The following is a 17,509-nucleotide window of genomic DNA, read 5'->3' on the forward strand; positions in this document are numbered from 1 at the left end:
TTCATTCCAACAGTCCTCACAAAGCATCTTATCTTCCTCCCCCACTCAAAAGCAGGGCAAAAACGGAGAGATGTGGAAAAAGCAGATCCAGAACACTTGTTTTCTTAGCTTTTAAGAGCAATGCAGCAAAGACAGGCAGAGGGTTATAATTCATAATGCCTGAAGTGCAACATCTTATAAAGCAATTTTTAGTCTTTTGTGGTGGAAGCATAGAAGACCTTACCACAAACAGAGGTGCCTGAGCTTTGTGTCTGCAGGGGGGCACACAGGGCATGGCCATGCAGCAGTCCAGTCCCCTAGGAGGCTGTGCTGGCATTAGCACCTCCTTTGCAGTAGCCTGTGTCTCAGGAAGTTCTGTTGCAGTGTGGTGATCATTACTGTTTCCTTATAAAGAAAGAGCTACGTGCACAAGAACTCATCGAGCATTTTAACTGTGCAGTTTGGGGACGTAAGTTCACATTTTCCCTCCAGCTTCTGGCCTTTATCAACAAAACCAAAGAATAAAAGTTATGTAAAATTACACTTACCAAAAGCCCGTGTGGGGAGTTGTTGCTGTTCAAATCGGCATACAGAAGTATAAGACTCAGAAGATAGAATTAATTTTCTGTCATCTTCCTTGCTACAACTTAAGCACCATTGCAGAATAGCAAAAGGAAAGCTAGATATTGCTTTGATTTTTCTAGTAGTTTCTTCATCAGTTTGTAATACTTCTGCATTTCCATATTTCCTGTGCCTGTTTTGTATTTTTAAAAATAATCTTTGTATTTCCCTGCAAGACAGTGTCCCACTATGTCTGTACTAACATGTGCTTTCGTCTTTTAAACTCTTTTTTTAAGAACTTAATGGTAAGTCTGTGAATCATTTATGTACCCCAGGTGAATTGTATATGTAAATAATTGCATGATGTTAATTTTAATCATTGCTCTTTCTTTCTTTTTAATTTCTTACTAATTGTTCTGCTCTAGATCAAAACCAGGCACTTCGGCTGTGTCTGGGCAGCACTGCTGTTGGGGCCCAGTATGGGGCTGTCTCTGCTCTCAGTATCAACAATGACTGTTCGAGACTCCTGTGTGGCTTTGCAAAAGGACAGGTAATTCCCATAAGATGAGATGGTCCAGTGCTCTGTTCTTCTGCAGACTGTTACTGAGAGACTATCCAGAGGTGAAAATAGCTCCAAGCCAAGCACACTCAATACGTAGCTGTTTGTTAGTTGGTTTTGTGTTGAGAAGCAGTATGCATAGCTTAATCTGCCCTGAGCTTTTTGGGCCAGCCAATTCCTGCATGAAGTGAGATAACTCAGATTGTTTGGGGTAGGTTTCTGTGAAGGAAATGGATAATGCAGAATATAGTGAAGGATTCAGTTAATCATGGCTCGTTGTGACGTAAGTCCTGCTCCTGATAAACTGAAATGTGCAATGGTGCACCAGGACAACCAGCTTAGTCTTTCTAGGTCACTTTGTGAGTTCTATGCTTTGTAATTAAAGCTAGTTTTTACTGTGGTGATGAGTGGAAAGTCCTGAAACTCGTATCTAGCCCCAAAGTTCGTTTTTACTAACACCTTACTTCTGTGGTATGACAGAAACAGCATAGCTTTTAATGCAGGGGAAAAAGGGTTTGAGTCTGCTGTTGCAGTTTTATGCCCTTCTCTGAACCAAAAGAGAGAAAGCAATTCCTGAAGTTGTAAGACTAAAACTAAACCAAAATGGATAGAAGTTAACTTGGTAAAATTTAGAGGTCCATGGAATACAAAGAAGGCTGCTTTGTTTTGCTTTTTAGTTTCATTTCCCTTTGCTGCTTTGGCTTTCACCTTCATTCTAGATAAAACACATTCCAGTGCCTATGACAGGACTAAATGACAGACTGCTCCAGACCATGTGGAAATGCAGATTTGATCCATGCAGAGCAGTGAATGGTTTTAAATGATACTCAGATAAAATATTTTGGAGCAGCAGTTCTGAAACATTGGTCTACAGATCTTTGACAGATGATATATGGAACCATGTAAAATAATATTTCCAATAAAAAGTTTGATTCAAATTGTAATCTCAGCTTTTCTGGGCTAAATATTCCTCATTTATGGAGTAAATACTTTGGGACTTCCTGCTTCTTAGTTGAAAAATTGCTTGAATTTAATATCCAAGTGCAAGCCAAGCTGTATACTCCCATCTGACCTGTCATGCCAAGCAAACGCAGGAGAGGAGTGACAAGGTTCATGGTAGCTGTGGAGATGCTTGAGTTTTGCTAATGGGTGTTAGCACAGATTATTCAGCTGTTCACTGATTCTGAGACAAATGCAATGAACCACTTTGAACAGTGTGTAGTAGCAAAGTTATCTTACATTCTTTAATTGTGTTATCAGGCAGATAGCTGTGAGGTGAGTAAGTTCGGGCAGGTGGTGAGAGCTTGCCAAAAGGACATGATTCAGTTGTGAAGATAACACTAATTTTGTCAGTGAGAGTGTAAGCAGATAAGTAAACTGCTTTTAAAACAAAGGGTGGAAACAGGTTTCAGATCACTTTTCTTTGATATGAAGACCCTACTAACCCAGGATGATATTGGGAATATAGAAATTTATTGATATACTAACGTGCAAGGTGGTGGAAAGAACCCTTTGGCATGTGTACTGAGAATAGTCTGCTTGCAGATCACAATGTGGGATCTGGCCAGTGGGAAGCTGCTACGATCAATAACAGATGCCCACCCACCAGGAACAGCCATTTTGCATATCAAGGTAACAAACACTATATGTACTCCTTGTATACTACTTTTTTTTTTCCGTTAAAACATACTTTTGTTCAGTCAGATGTGTTGACTTTCCTTGTGTAGTACTTTTAGATTCACAGATGAGAGCAGCTGCCTAGGAGCTATGTGGCAATAGTATCTAGAGGTGAGAAAAATGAGCAGAAATGCTATTTTAAAAAGAAACTGAGTATTTTGAGAGCTGAAATAGTAGTATTGGCTGTGAGTTGTACTATAACAAACAACAGTTGTTGTCTGTTATAACTCCTCTCTCTGATGCCAAAATCTATGAAGAATTAATTGCTAGAATACATTTTTCTAAGACTTGCAGTGGTGGGAACTGGATACGTGACTTGCTAACTTTAAACTTAAAAGTCTGAAGTGTAGAAAGTAGCTTCTGTCAGCAGTTTTTCAAATAACTTGTTGGGAATGTTTGGGTTGAAAGAGAAATCATCTATGTTTTCTTGTTCAACATAGTGTTGTCATCACACACAGAAACTCATATCTGATTTTGTGCACGGCTTTATGTGGACCTCTCCTACCAGAGCATAATGCTTCTTGGCAGCCTGGTCAGAGCAGTGACTTTTGTGCATCACACAAACTCGTCTCTCTCTTCTTCTTTCCTGGACCTTGCTGAGACATCCTAGACCCATACAGTGTCACACATGGAACTAGTGTAGTAGGTCTGGTGGGTCATGCTGCTCAAGGACAGGTTCTCATGTACTGGTTGGTCTCACCTGGCTAACCAAAAATGTTTTGTGGGCATGAAGGTGCCCCTTTACCACTGCATCTTCCACGCTTCCACCTCTGCCATCTTTGCCCTGTGCATTAAGATGGATATTTCCCTGTGCCAGGTCCTCTGCTCCTACTGGGCCCCTTCTCCAGCTGATGACCTGATGGCAGTACCAGCACTGAAGATTACTCAGACATGGCTATACAGCCCAGGTGCTTGTGCTCCTAGATGCTGGATTGCAGAGTCCTCCAGAAGGGCGTTTCAGCTGTGGCTGTGACCCTTTTCCTTGTCTTGATTATTTGGTATCATTAGTAGTTCAGGATGTTTCTGATTTTGGTCTGTTTGTGACTGCAGCCCATTCACCAGCTCTGGCACCAACTCAGGGGCTTGAGGTTGTGAGCTGTTCTAGTGGTAACACGGGTTTTGGTATGCTGTAGTTCTGAGCTGCAATAGAAAGTAATGGGACTTTGTAACAAAATCTAGTAATAGGCCTTACTGGAGGGGTGAAGATGAAGCACAGAACTTTGCTTTTCTTACACATCTTAAAAAAAGCCAGTAATTGTCTCCACTCCGTATGTTAAAGGTATCTTTCTGGTAGGTACAATGCTTGTACTTTGGTGTGCTGTTAACAATGCCATAGCATACATTTTTCTATCCATTTTTTTGTAGTTTATTTCTTAGTCCCACTTTTAATCTAATTATCTGCTCAGTTTACAGATGACCCAACGCTTGCAATTTGCAATGACAGCGGAGGCTCCGTATTTGAACTGTCATTTAAGTAAGACAATAACTCTAAGTACCCATAGAAAGTACAAGAAACTAATGCTCGGTCATAGTTTCTAAAACCTAAGCAAAAAAACCTATTGGAACCAATAAAGCTACTGTCTGAATGTTGAAGGTGTAATTTAGGGCTGCAATATAATTTCACAGCTGAAGCAAGATGATATCTGGCAGTGTCATAGTCAAAGAACAGCCTAAGTTATTAAGGTATCAGTGTATTTCCCAGAATCTTGGCATTCCTTGTGGGCTCTTGGTAGTTGTCGTAAAAGTGCCACCTCTTGGTTTTCCTTGTTTCATTAGTGAGAGTTCCCTTGCAGTGGCTGCTCATTTTCTTCTTGGCCTCTTCAAGAGGACGAGGGACAAGGAAGAAGAGTTGACAGTCTAGGGACTCTGATCGTGTCCAGGAATTGCCAAAACTTTACTGTTAAATAAGATCTTAAGGCATTCTTGCCTGTATCTGGGCAGCTGTATGGGACTGCTTTCAGTGACACATTAAAAGCGTTCCCTGGAGCTGTGTAAAGGACTCTTTAAAAACAGTATTTATGAAGGATCACTCCTGAGATTTCATTAGATTGTTGGGCTGATCTCTTCTTCATAGCTGGCCATCAAGCTGATTTCTCTTCTTTGCAGGAGGGTTATGGGAGTGAGAACGTGTGAATCTCGATGTCTCTTCAGTGGCTCAAAGGGGGAAGTTTGCTGTATTGAACCATTACATGCAAAACTTGAGCTGAGAGACCATCCTATCACCCAATATTCACTGCTGGCCATGGCCTCCCTAACAAAGGTAACTTGCTGCTTGCAGAAGGCTTTGTGTGAGAAATCAAAAAGTATAAGTTTTCTTGTATATACTCAAATATTTTATTGCACTTTTTTTTTTTCTTGAAGATACTGGTTATTGGCCTGAAGCCATCTCTGAAAGTGTGGATGACCTTTCCCTACGGTCGTGTGAGTAATGAAGCCAGTTACTTTTTGAATTATGGCTACAAACAGTTCCTAGAGTGAAGGGGATGAGATTAGGACCAGGTGTTTGGTATCACTACTTTGTCAGCACGCAGTAAACGCTGCACTGTGGAATTGTAGTGATAATCTGTTGGTCTCGTGTGCAGATTGTGGGCAGAGAGAAGGTGAAAAGGCTGCTTTCAGCTGTACCTATGTGAAGATGCTGAATTTCTCCAATAAGTAGGAAGGGAGGAACACAGGAGCTGAGGTGCCCTCAGCTTCTTGTCTTCCCTGCTCCAGCCTGGATGCACCCACAGATGGGATGTTGACCTGATTATGGCTACAATCACCTTGGACTGGGGCCGTTGCTTCACATAAGAACCATAAAATCAAACCCTTAATTGCAGGGATGGAAACAAAGTGGAATTGGAGCACTATAAACAGTCTTCTAAACTCTTGATTATTCACTTTCACTAGTCACTAGTATAATTCCTCTTGGAAAAGTAGCTGGGGGAAGATGTGGGATATGCTACATTGGGAGAATGGAGACAAGGCTGCTAGCAAGCTGCAGCTTGTCTTAGTCCATCAACCCACGTGAGATTGGATCTACATTAAGCAGCTAGGACACAGGTTTTGTTCTGACTGGCCGCCCACTTTGCCAAGAGACATACGTTGCGCCTAAACCATGTGGCTGGACCAAAGAGCACAAGCTACTGCTCAGCTGCCAGCAGACCAGGAAATTGCTTTACAGTCTGTGTGTGTACATGGCAAAGTCAGAGAGTAGCAGCTGATGAACAGCATGTGTCCAGGAAATGAGGTTCTGGCTTGTGTACCTTAAATACTGGCTCTGCTTTTTGTCTAACAGATGGACCCTTCTAGTGTCCCTCTTCTGGCATGGCACTTTGTGGCTGTACAGAACTCTGTGAACCCCATGCTTGCATTTTGTCGAGGAGACGTTGTTCATTTTCTTCTGGTAAGCCTTGGATGGTCATGTCTTACATATTCAGTTGACTGAGCCTCTGTCTCAGTGAAAGTATGATATCTGTGCATGCTAGGCATGTCTGCATCTTGCAGCCAGCTTGGGAAAACACACCTGTTGGTCATTGCTCTTCAGCAAGCAGTGGTGCCCTTCCCTGAGAATCTGGAGGCGTGAGCTTTATGCATTCCAGAAGTGTTGATTTGAAGCTTATCTCATTTCTACTGGAGGTAGAAGCATGTGGTTTGTTTTCAGGGAGATCGCATGAATTTGAGATAGCATTTTTTTTTTTGCTTTAAAAGATGAGTCTGGAAAAATTTTGTATAAACCACTGAGAGACAACAGCTTTCAGGTCCTGTTGGCATGTGACTTTCAGGCATTCTGCTCCTCCTGTTTAGATCTGCAGAAGTTACACATGCAGATATGGTTGTTTGAAAATTACTTCATGTCTGATTTCAGTATGAGAGCAGTACCTAGGCTTCAGAAAATCTGGCTTTTTGGCTCTGGAGTGCTAATTTTGTTTCCTAGCTCTGCTCTCATCTTGAACCTTAAGCTTTGCTCAAGCACCCAGACATTGTGTTGTCTGGATTGAATCCTCTTTCTCCTCTATCTTCTCTCTCAGTAAACTCAAGGAAAAAGAAAAGGATGTATGTTTAAGCCGGTCTTGCTGGAGATGTCTGCGCATGCAATAGCAGGAGCCTCTGCACAGATACCCTACTCAGCTATGGCCAGTGATGCTGCTCTGCTTATAGGTTACTAAACAGCAGCCATTACCTGAATTCAGGTCCCTGTTGCTGTACTTCAAATTGTCAAAATGTAAAAAACCTTATTTTTGCAGAATGCTTTTTTAAATGATGATCAATTAAAGCCAGTTTCACATTAGCATTCTGTAGTTCTGATTCTTACGAGCAGAAAGTACGGTAGTTCCTGCATAGGATGAGAGAGAACCCTTGACTAGGAGTTGTCATGCAACATCTCCCTTCAATTCAGTTTTCCAGTGGGGCTGAGCCCCTTGATAGTCAGTGAAGGAGAATCAGTCCTTCTTTGGTGCTTTCTGTACAAATGCTGGAGGTTTGCACCCCTTCTAGAAACTGCATTGCTTGATATAATACGTGAGGTGGGGCAGGGGGAGCAATCCCTTGAACACGTGTAGTGCTGGCTTGTTTGACATACAACTCTTGTAGTACAAATAAATCATTTAAAATTGATCCATCAGAGGCTATGTATTTTTACTGCCCCCTGCTCAGAGCCTTCTGTTTCCTCACTTACATGAGTGCTTTTGAAAGTGAGACATTACACTGCATTTGAGAAGTGTGTGTGCTGCTACTGCATGCTCAACGTGCTTGGCTGAGGGGAGCTCCAGACTCCTGGAGTTGGTGTGATGCACTCTGGGAACAGGGAGGTTGAGCTGAAGAAAGTCTTTGAGTTTGAGTCAGCATTGTCCAATTTCTCTTTCAGGTAAAGAGAGATGATACTGGTGCAATACATGTCACTAAGCAGAGGCAGCTTCATCTACACTATGACCTCATCAACTTTACTGTAAGTCTCAATACTACAGAATGGTTAATATTTTTTGCACTGGTTTTCTTGTAAATGTATCTCAATAGCCCTTAGTTCTATATTATTGGCTTTACAAATGTAGCATAAGAAGTGGCTGTGTTTATCTGGGGCTAACTAAATGAAAATGTCCTTAAACTTGGGACTTAGTGGAAAACCAGCACAAGTGGCATAGCAAGTAGTAGCTAAAGCATAAAAAATTAGTAGCATGAAGGCAATAATACTGCCCTTTTTGGGAAGGGGGGGTAGCCTTGTTGAGGAAATATTTTCAAGAGCCAGAGAGAATCTGGCAAGAAAGATTTCTATTCTATGTTGTCACTAAAAAGAATTCAAAATTCTGTGTAATTGGCTCGGTAAAATTCTAGTGTTTCCATATATGAGTGCTTGCTAAAGCACTGTAATTGTTTGATGCTTTCAACAAAAAAAATTGTTCAACTCAAACACATTTACAGAATACAGTGAGTAAAACATGAAAGACCAAAATACCAAGATGGACATCCCCATCAGCTGGAATTTGAAGTCTGTTAACAAATATGCTTGGCTGTTTAAAAAAAAACAAAAAAAAACCTGTAAAAGCAGCAAAAAAAAGCCTTTTTATTTGCAGGTTTTTGAAGATAAAAACAGAAGCCACAGAATATGAATGACAGGCTTTGCGTTAAACGTAAATGTACTATTTCTGGTTTTAATGCCTCCTGATGCCATATTTACCTCCTAAGGGATTTGAGAACTGGTGTTATAGTAGTCTTGGTTTTGAGACCTTTGGATAGAAAGTGTGCTAGAGCATAAAGAGTGCACCAAGAGGACAAGAACTCTGGTGGATTGCCATTTGTCTACAGGTGGTTTCTCTGAAGAAGGTTCCTTGTCATTTTTCTCAGTGTTAAAGCTGATACTCCAGATGGAGCCTCCCTATCTTTACCTTCAGAATTATGCATGGGTGCTGTTGTGAAGTGACTGTGTATAGTAACAAAGCTGCTAGCCATCCTAGAACTTCCAGTATTAATACTCAGGGATATGGCCAGAGCCTGCTTAGTTGGCTTCTAGTTGTGTATGCCTTGCTGAAATCTGTGATTTGTTGCTTTTTCAGTGGATAAACTCACGGACAGCAGTGCTTCTGGACAGTGTAGAAAAGCTGCATGTTATAGATCGTCAGACACAGGAGGAGCTGGAGACCATAGAGATACCAGAAGTTCAGCTAGTCTACAACAGCAGCCACTTCAAATCGCTGGCTACGGGAGGCAATGTCAGCGAAGCCCTGGTAGACACAAATGACCTGCTTGTGTTAGCTAACTGTTTCAGATATGCCCTAAGTGGAAACCTGGAGAAAAAAGCCTTTTTGAAGCATCTTGGAAATCATACATGGTGTTGATGTGGCCAATTAACAAACAGTTCTTGTTTCCTGTTGTGCACTGATGTTTTTAGGAGCTGCTCTGAAGTTACCAAGCTTTGGAATACTCTGCATAGGAAAAAAGCTGATGTGCTTTATTCTTCAAGAGATTCCTATAGGCTTTTCTACTTTGTATGCCACAAATACTCTGCCGTAGCAGTGCCTGTGCAGTACTTGTATTCGCTGCCGTCATCTCATAGATTGTCATGCAGGGGTATAGAGGATGAAACATAGTACCTATGCTTGTAGGTACTATGCTTCTTTTTTGTTTGACATAAAAAAACAAACCCATCCATACTAGTGGAAGTTGCAACACTTCAAACTTTGTGTCTTCTGCTTTTCCCTCTTTTGTTTATTTGTCTGTCTTTCATGTTGGCTTTCATGCTTGTTGGGGTTTGGTTTGGTTTTTTTTTTGGACCCTGGCCCATGTGGTGTCTGAACATGTTTTATTCCTGAAGTAGGTGTTAATTTCAGTGGCTCCTGATAGCTCTTGTAACCTACCTGTGCCTTCTGCAGCAGACTCACTTTGATGTAGTATTTGTATTGCTATAGCATTGTGGAAGGTTTTTTAAAGCCATGGTTGTGGGACAAGTTATGGCTTTCAGTAGAAAATTAGTTTCTCTGTTTTGGAAACAGTTTGCCAAGAGTGTGTGTAAGAAAGGGCCTTCCATCCTTGTGTTCAAGCCTCCCAATGCTTCACCAGAGAAAGCCCAGGGGTTCTGAAATTCCATAGCTGGATGATATGGTTCCTATTAATTTCTGCTATAGCCCTGTGAGACTTGCTGGCCCAAACAACTAGCAGAAGGCTCACGTGGGTGTGTAGTTTGGATCCGCAATTTCAAGCCCAGCATATGGTCATGGCTCAGCTCCAGAAGTCCAAGGAGAAGTTCCTTCAATGCAGGATGACAGGATTTCATAAAAAAGAATTCTCTGTCATGGTTACCTTTGGAAGAAGTACTCTGTTCCTTGGTGCTCAGTCTGGATGGCCAGATCTATGAGGAGTCTGTGCAGCCTTTAGATCTACATAGCTGCTGCTTATCTAGCTTTCACTGCTTTATCTACTTCACACTGCTAGCATTGCTGTTATTCTTTCTGCTGCAGATGCATACTGAGGAAGAAAGAGTCAGAAGGTGAAGTTTAGTCTAAGTTAGCTTATGTAGTGCCTGCCACATGATCTGGAATTACCAGGCACAGTCTCACAGAACATAGCAAGAGATTGGCACTAAGGTTGTATATGAGTTCTCCTTGCTAGGATATGTCATTATTCAGAGCCTTTCACTCAAATCCAGAAGTTCTGCAGTGTCCTGGGAGGGCTTCTGGTGATTACCATCAAAGCCAGAGACGTGTGGATTGAAAAACTGGTGGGCCCAAATAAGTGCTGTGTGTTAAAATGCTATTATGAGTCTAGAGAATACCCCTATTTGATTCACAGACTCTAAGTGGCAGATGAGATCTGAAGTCTATAATGTCATTTTGAAATACTAAGGATATTAACAAGGAAATCTCTTTCCCTGCATTTCAGTAGGAGTTACAAGACAACCTACTCCAGAGCAATTGAGTCATGGACAACTTCTCATGGGAACGTTTGGGGTTTTTTTATTTCCCATAGCTCAGGATCATAAATACACCTTTTCCTGTGTTAGTTCTGCAGACATTCTGGAAGGCAAATCTTAGATGAGGCTGCTACCCCCATAAGAGATATTCTGGTTTCAGAGATGCCTGGGTTTGTGGATGAAGACTGTCAGACCCCAATCTTCTACTGCAGCATGTAAAGAAAGATACAGGGAATATCTGCTACTTCAACCTTAGGTCCTGTGTTGAGGAGGTTGAAGTGTTGTTACGGCAATCCCTGGAATGGACACACTTTTCAGCAATAGAAAGAGAACAGGAGGCTTCCCTATCTGACCAGACTGAGAAAAGTACAGGACAAATAGCTCTAGCCTGTGTAACTGTGCAGTGGAGCGGGAAGCAAGCACTGCCCATGCATTGTGGTAAAATCTTTTAATTTTGATGTGATACTCCATTTCTCACATTATAAATGTGCCCATATACAGCCTTTTAAACACTAGTTACTGGTATTCAAACTTCTGTTGTAGCAACTCTCACTTCAACAGTATTCTTTCCATCTGTGTCTCCTACACATTTGCTCTTGAGGAAGGTTTGTGAAGAAGCAGATGGCAAGGAAAGAGTCCCCATAACTTTTTTTGCATCTGAGGATAGACACAGAGCACTGCTTGTGGGTCCTTATGACTTCATCATGTTTTCTGGGCAGCCAGAGCTCAGTATCATTTTAAGCTGCGTTCACAACCAGGAAGGAGTGACAGCAGAGCTTTTTTACTTACTACTACCCAGCAATCTGTGTTGTTCTATCCCAATCCTCATTTTGATTTCTGAATTACAAAGTGTTTCTAAAGTTCAAATGTATATATGTTTCTTAGGAAATTTTACAAAAACAAAAAGCAGTTTTACTTGCATGTAATCTTTTTTCCCTGTAGGCATTGGTTGGAGAGAAAGCTTGTTATCAGTCCATCAGCAGCTGTGGTGGCCAGATCTTTTACCTTGGAACTAAGGTAAATGTGAGGAGCTTTTAATAAAAATATGGGGCATTCACTGTTGATGGTAGCTCATCTTCTGGAGAAAGGCAATTTTTTATTATATGGAGATGTGAATCAGGGATGGGTTCTTTGTGCAGTTATGTGGTGGGATTAAAGAATTGTGCAATAATTTGGTCTTGGCCGAGGTACAGGCTAAGTAAGACGTTGTCATAGTTTCACAGTATCCTGTTTCATGTTGCTTCAGGGTAGACTTAGCATTACTTTACTGACATCTCCTCTGTGCTAAGCTTCAATTTCTTTGTCTTAAATGTGCTAGTGAGTAAACAGAAGAAAATAAGACAGCAGGGAATACTAGACTCTATTGTATGGAATGATAAAAGAAATATGTTATTCACTTTTCCTGTCCTGCAGTGCCTTTCTGTGAAAAGGCAAAGAGGGGTGGCCTATAGGATGGCATGTGGAAGTAGGGGAAAAAGTGAGGGATGGTATCTTGGAGCAGATGGGTTGTAAGGCCATGTAAAGAATTTTTTCTGTTTAATATAAACATCCAATTTATTCTTGCCATGCCAAGCTTGAGTGTTGCTTTACTTATCTTCACCTGTATGAGCATGCTTTGGTGGGTCTGTGGGATACCACAGGCTACATGAGCAACTGTAACTAAATAATTTAATTTTTTTTTTTTAATTTTCTAGTCTGTTCATGTCATGACATTGAGAAGCTGGAGAGAGGTATGTTGAGAGGAAAACTGTACAGCTTAGTAGGTTCAAATTGCTTAAATATAGCTTGAGAGGATGGGGAGAGCATTTGTGAAGCATGTTCTGAGCACTGTGTTCAGGATCCCTGATTGCTGTGCACAGCCAGCACTGTAGGTACACTGCTTTCTGTGGTGGGACGCTATGGGACTCCCACCTGCATAAACTTGTAGGCTGAATGGAGACCTTGTTCTCCCAAGCAGGACATAATGCCTTGCCATGTTTCAGCTTCTGTTAACAAGATAGAGTTAGTGCAATGTGTGACTTCGGAGGACTGTGTAAGCGCTAGCCTTCTATCTGCCAGATAAGCATACAGGAATGGAAGGAAATCTGGTTTACTGTATTTTGTCTCGAGCTACTGCAGGAGCTACATCATAAAATCCATCAAAGACTACCTAGAAAGTTCATTGGATTTTAGATCCTTGTTTCTGTTGGTAGAAGATTTTTTTGGAACATCATTTCTCTGACAGCTGAAACCCTATCAATTTCCACACTAAAGTTCCTAGTGATCTATTTATTTCTATTTGTTCCTGTGTTGTTATTTTCACTTGAGTTAAACAGCAGTTTTTCCTTTCTGGATCATCACTTTGCAATATGTTTAGTCAGTGTATGCATGTTCTCTCTCAGACTTTGTTTTACAAGGCTAAGCAAAGCTCCTTAATCATCCTCTTGTAAGATTACCTTCCCATTCCTTTCTTTTTTCATAGTCAGTGTTCTTTGCACCTCCTTTGCTCAGTTTCTTGAACATAGGTAAACACTTTGGCACATTACTCTGGGTAGGGTCTTACAAGTGCCATGCACAATGTCACCTGTTCTTCACCGTCTCTACTAGGTATGTCATTCCTCAAGCATCCTTGGGTCTCATTTTGCTGTTCCTTTGGCTCCATGATGTCAGTGGCTTGTAGCACTCTGGAGGTTCACCAGTATCCCATAGCCAAACCCTGATTTCTGCGCTAAGTTGTTTGTACCATTGGATTGATTGCATCATACTTCTGTTACCCAGCTTTACGGGCAATCCTATTGTGTCTGTCTTTCTGGTCTGCTCTCTCACGTCACATGTCTACAGTTGGTTATCAGCAAACTTCATTACTAAATTCAGCTTATGCCAAGTTAGTTGACTGAATCATTATGTAGAAAGGGGCTTCAAGGCTGATTCTGAAGAACTCCAATAGTAGTTTCTTTCCAGTGTTGCATTTCTCCTTTAAGCAGTGAACTTCACGTTTTTTCCTCTTACCTGCTTTACAGCTCTTGTACTCATCCATGATTATAAGCTTCTCCATGTGACACTGTTTCAGGACCTTTAATAAAATATAAATGGTTCAGCTCTGTTGAACTTTTATACAGTTGCTGGTTTTAGTTACCAAGATCACTTTCCTCTGCTAGTCTTCCCTCCAGCCATTCACTACTGACTTTGGTTTAGTAAATTGTTAATGAAAATTATTGCTTTGACCCATGACTGGTTTTCCTAGAATTCAGAATTCAATCACAACTTACATGCTCTGAGCCAACCTCCTTCTAAATTACTGTATGGTTTCTGTTGTGCTGCAGGCCTCTTTATTGTAGGGGACTTACTCAAGAGTTGTAATTGAGTATGTGAGGGATTAGGGTGTGAAGCTGAGAGTTCTTGCTGCAGTACAGAAAGGTCGTCTGCGACTCAGAATCTCTCATATTTCAAACAGTACTTTAACATTTTGACCTAACATACCAAGACCAGTGGTGCTTGACCTTTTGTGCTAATAATCCTTTAAAGCAGAAAATATTTGTGATCTATTTCAATCATTGTTGACTGTGAGCTCAGGAGAAAAAGGGTAGGATGACTGCACCCATATGCTGAAAACATGGCAGTTTTTTGTTGTGCTCTAAGCAACGAGGCAAGGATGGGGAGTAGAAAATTTTTATTCTTTGTGATTGCAGACACTCGCCAATGCTGTGGGTCTCCATCTATCAAGCATCTGACCTAAAATGTAGCCCACAGTGACTTGACGTACTGGGGCCTGACATTTCTTGGTCTTTTTTAACTGTCCAGCAGCAAATGTACATATGAGAGAATCTTTTTGAGATACTGACCTTTACTGCAAAGTGTTGAGAGCTTCTGAGGTTTCCTGTGCCCTTGCTGTCAGGGATCATGACCCACTACTGGGAAATGCTGATCTTAAATCATCTTTTCTGCAATACTAAGGTCCAGTATTACTTGTTATTTTAGAGAGTTGACCACCTTCTGAAACAAGAGCGTCTCACGGATGCCCTGGCTCTAGCTTGGTCTTTTTATGAAGGTAAAGCAAAGGCTGTAGTAGGTAAGTTTGGGTTTGGCTTTTTTTTTTTTAATTGAAACCACTAGGGAAGGTTTTAAACCTATGCATGTACAGAAATCACTTTTTCAGGAAAAAAAAAAAAAGAGAAATGAATTGAAGAAAAGAAAGTAGGATGTCCTGCTTTGGGTTTGGCAGAAACAACACCTTCATATGGATTGGTTTGATTTTTTCAGAGTCATAGTCCCTTTAGCAGTCTGCTGTTTTCAAATGAAAATCTGACTTGGTATGTGTTGTGACTCCTATCTGTTGTCACTTTGCTGTGAAGGAGGTGGATCCATGTGTTGAATATCTAGCCTGCTAAAATATTCCTGAAGGTCATGCATGACCTGTAGGTAATTTTCAGTGTGATGTTCTGTCAGCTCTGCCAAGCAGGTACTTTAATTCAGGTCTCCTCTGACTATACAACTGACTGAAAGAACTGCTGGGCTTTGGCACCATGTTTCCTCTGAAGGAGGATGCTTTGTGGGCACATAGCTTGTTATGATAAACATGTTAATTATGCCAGAAACTGCCACTTGAACAGTCTGATTTGGACTGGATGCATTGACTTTTCAGCAAATAACTTCTGATGGTTTTGATAGATGAGACTCAAGTTCTTGAGATAAGAAACTCCTGCTGTGAAATTGCTAGCATATGAAGATTTGTCTCGTTTTAATGGGTGGATATAATGCAATTACGCAGATAGTTTTTCAGTATTCAAAGAATTACTGTCTTTTTGAGTTGGCATTTCAGAATTTTTTTTTCCCCTTATAATGCACTTAATTCAGCTTCTTTGTATCAAGGCATCCTCCAGCAATTAGCCTCATGTAGACAGTCTTTGACAGCCCTCTGTTCTCTCAGTATTAAACAGCACTCAGATCTGTTCTTGCCATTCCTGTGCTTGAACAGTCTTTGCATTGGGAGACTAAGCTCTTCAGAAGAAGAGTGAGCTAAAAGTAGAACACAAAATTGTGTGTTTAGGTATCCTGACCTCTGCATCTCAACAGTAGTGGTGTTAGCATCTGAACTGTGGAATTTTTATATTTCCACTGGTAGCTTAGATGAGAAAAGCTTCAATTTTTTTCCCCTTTCATTGTTTCTAGGCTTGTCTGGGGACACAAGCAAGCGGAAAGCAGTCATTGCAGACAGAGTGAGTCACTGATCTCTTCCTAACTGGGTTTTCGTGTATGCTGATGGGATACTGTGTTCCTGGAAGGAATGGCTTCTGTCCTCCAGAATTAATCCAACTAACTCTAGAACGTGTACATGTGCCTCTCTTGCTAAGATTGCGAGCAGGATTTTAAAAGAAACTTGGAAATACCTTTTGGGTAAAGGTGGGGGTAAAATCTGCAGCATAAGCAAATCAAAATGTGACATTATCATCAAGGCCTTGAGATATCTGGTCCCCTCACAGTGGAGAGAAACCTTTTTTGTAGGTAACTCCAGAGTTTCCTGACCTTTGGTTGGCAAGTGTCTATCAGTACGTCACTTGCTGACTCTCAGGATGGAGACTTTGCTCCATGTATACATGGACATGGAATAAACTCTTCAACTGATTCTGTTCAGTTGTTGCAGGAACCTTTTTGTGGGAAGGGTATGTTTAAAATACACAATTACTGCAATATTTTTTCAGCTGTACTTTGTTCTTCATGTATATTTTATTTGTAGGTAAGTAAGTTTTGCTCTTTAAGGTACTATCACTTAAACTTCAGGTAAAAACATGGCCCAGATGAGCCTCATGCTTCAGGATGTGTTCATCTGCCTGAAAATTTGCTTGCAGACTGGCTGCCCACTTTGTCAATCAGTTAAAGCTAGTGCAGGCCTTCAGCATCCTGCTGAGCCACTTCTATGCAATGTCATGCCATTGTCTCTTGGCAGCCTCTTCCCTCTTCTCCTTCCTGCCCATGGTAGTTCATACCCAAAATGGGACAACAGAGTTTACGGTGCTGCCAACCCCCAAGTCAGTCTATTAAATGAGCTACCAAGTAGGTCCTCTAGTCTAGGATTTGAATGAATTTTCTTGTTTATTGTAATTCAGATGGTTGAAATCCTTCTCCATTATGCTGATCGGACTTTGAAGAAATGTCCTGACCAAGGAAAAATTCAGGTTATGGAGCAACATTTTCAGGTATGGTGCTCCAGAGGGCTCTCTTGTCTAGATCTTTTGCATTTTTTAATCAGACTTTGCTTTGCTGCAAAAATTACTTGTCTATTTTTGAAAAATACTGCTGTGGTTCACCTGAACTCTCACCTCTGTTGTGTGCACTAATGAAAGCAGGACTTCGTTACAGCTAGGTGGCAGAGCAGAACCTGTATGCCCTCTGTCCTCTGCAGAAGTGTGACTAGAAGTTTTCTCCATATGAACCAGCATAGGGGAAAACCTGTCACTGTGCCAGCTACCAGCTGATTGAATTAACTCATCAATTCTGCTCTGTATTGGACAGGCTTCATTTTGTGTTCTTCGGTATGTGCTATTTGGCAGGATTTTTTGCCAGTCCCTACAGCTTTTTTATGTTTCTTCTGCAGGACGTGGTGCCTGTCATAGTTGATTACTGTCTTTTACTCCAGCGCACGTAAGTCTGAGTTTGCAAGCCTGTCTCCCAAGGCAGACCAGCAACCCATGCAGTCCTGAGTGCTGTCTCCTATTATATCACATGGTTTAGAGGAATCATATCACATCATTGTCATCATATATCACTTCACAGTTTAGAGGAATGCTTAAAAACTGATACTAAAGTCAGGGTACTCACTACTCAAAGTGAGTCTTAAATTTTTGCTGATGTGTTGAGGAAGAAAAGTTTGC

The 17,509-nt window shown here is 41.2% G+C and overlaps 1 protein-coding gene across 4 annotated transcripts in view; it reads left to right on the top strand.

The window, feature by feature from the left end:
* Window positions 1-17,509, top strand: part of VPS8 (VPS8 subunit of CORVET complex) — an 85,072-nt gene that overhangs the window by 14,007 nt on the left and 53,556 nt on the right. For 3 of the 4 annotated variants that reach the window (XM_075032169.1, XM_075032171.1, XM_075032172.1), the window contains exons 7-20: window positions 966-1,090; window positions 2,645-2,731; window positions 4,183-4,250; window positions 4,883-5,036; window positions 5,138-5,197; window positions 6,057-6,164; window positions 7,626-7,706; window positions 8,809-8,979; window positions 11,604-11,678; window positions 12,356-12,391; window positions 14,619-14,709; window positions 15,810-15,856; window positions 16,745-16,834; window positions 17,233-17,279. In XM_075032169.1, coding sequence (XP_074888270.1) covers window positions 966-1,090; window positions 2,645-2,731; window positions 4,183-4,250; window positions 4,883-5,036; window positions 5,138-5,197; window positions 6,057-6,164; window positions 7,626-7,706; window positions 8,809-8,979; window positions 11,604-11,678; window positions 12,356-12,391; window positions 14,619-14,709; window positions 15,810-15,856; window positions 16,745-16,834; window positions 17,233-17,279 — 1,240 coding nt within the window. The remainder of the gene's footprint in view (window positions 1-965; window positions 1,091-2,644; window positions 2,732-4,182; window positions 4,251-4,882; window positions 5,037-5,137; window positions 5,198-6,056; window positions 6,165-7,625; window positions 7,707-8,808; window positions 8,980-11,603; window positions 11,679-12,355; window positions 12,392-14,618; window positions 14,710-15,809; window positions 15,857-16,744; window positions 16,835-17,232; window positions 17,280-17,509) is intronic. The other variant, XM_075032170.1, reaches the window with a different exon arrangement.

The sequence above is a fragment of the Buteo buteo genome, chromosome 7, assembly GCF_964188355.1.
Source record: "Buteo buteo chromosome 7, bButBut1.hap1.1, whole genome shotgun sequence".
NCBI lineage: Eukaryota > Metazoa > Chordata > Aves > Accipitriformes > Accipitridae > Buteo > Buteo buteo.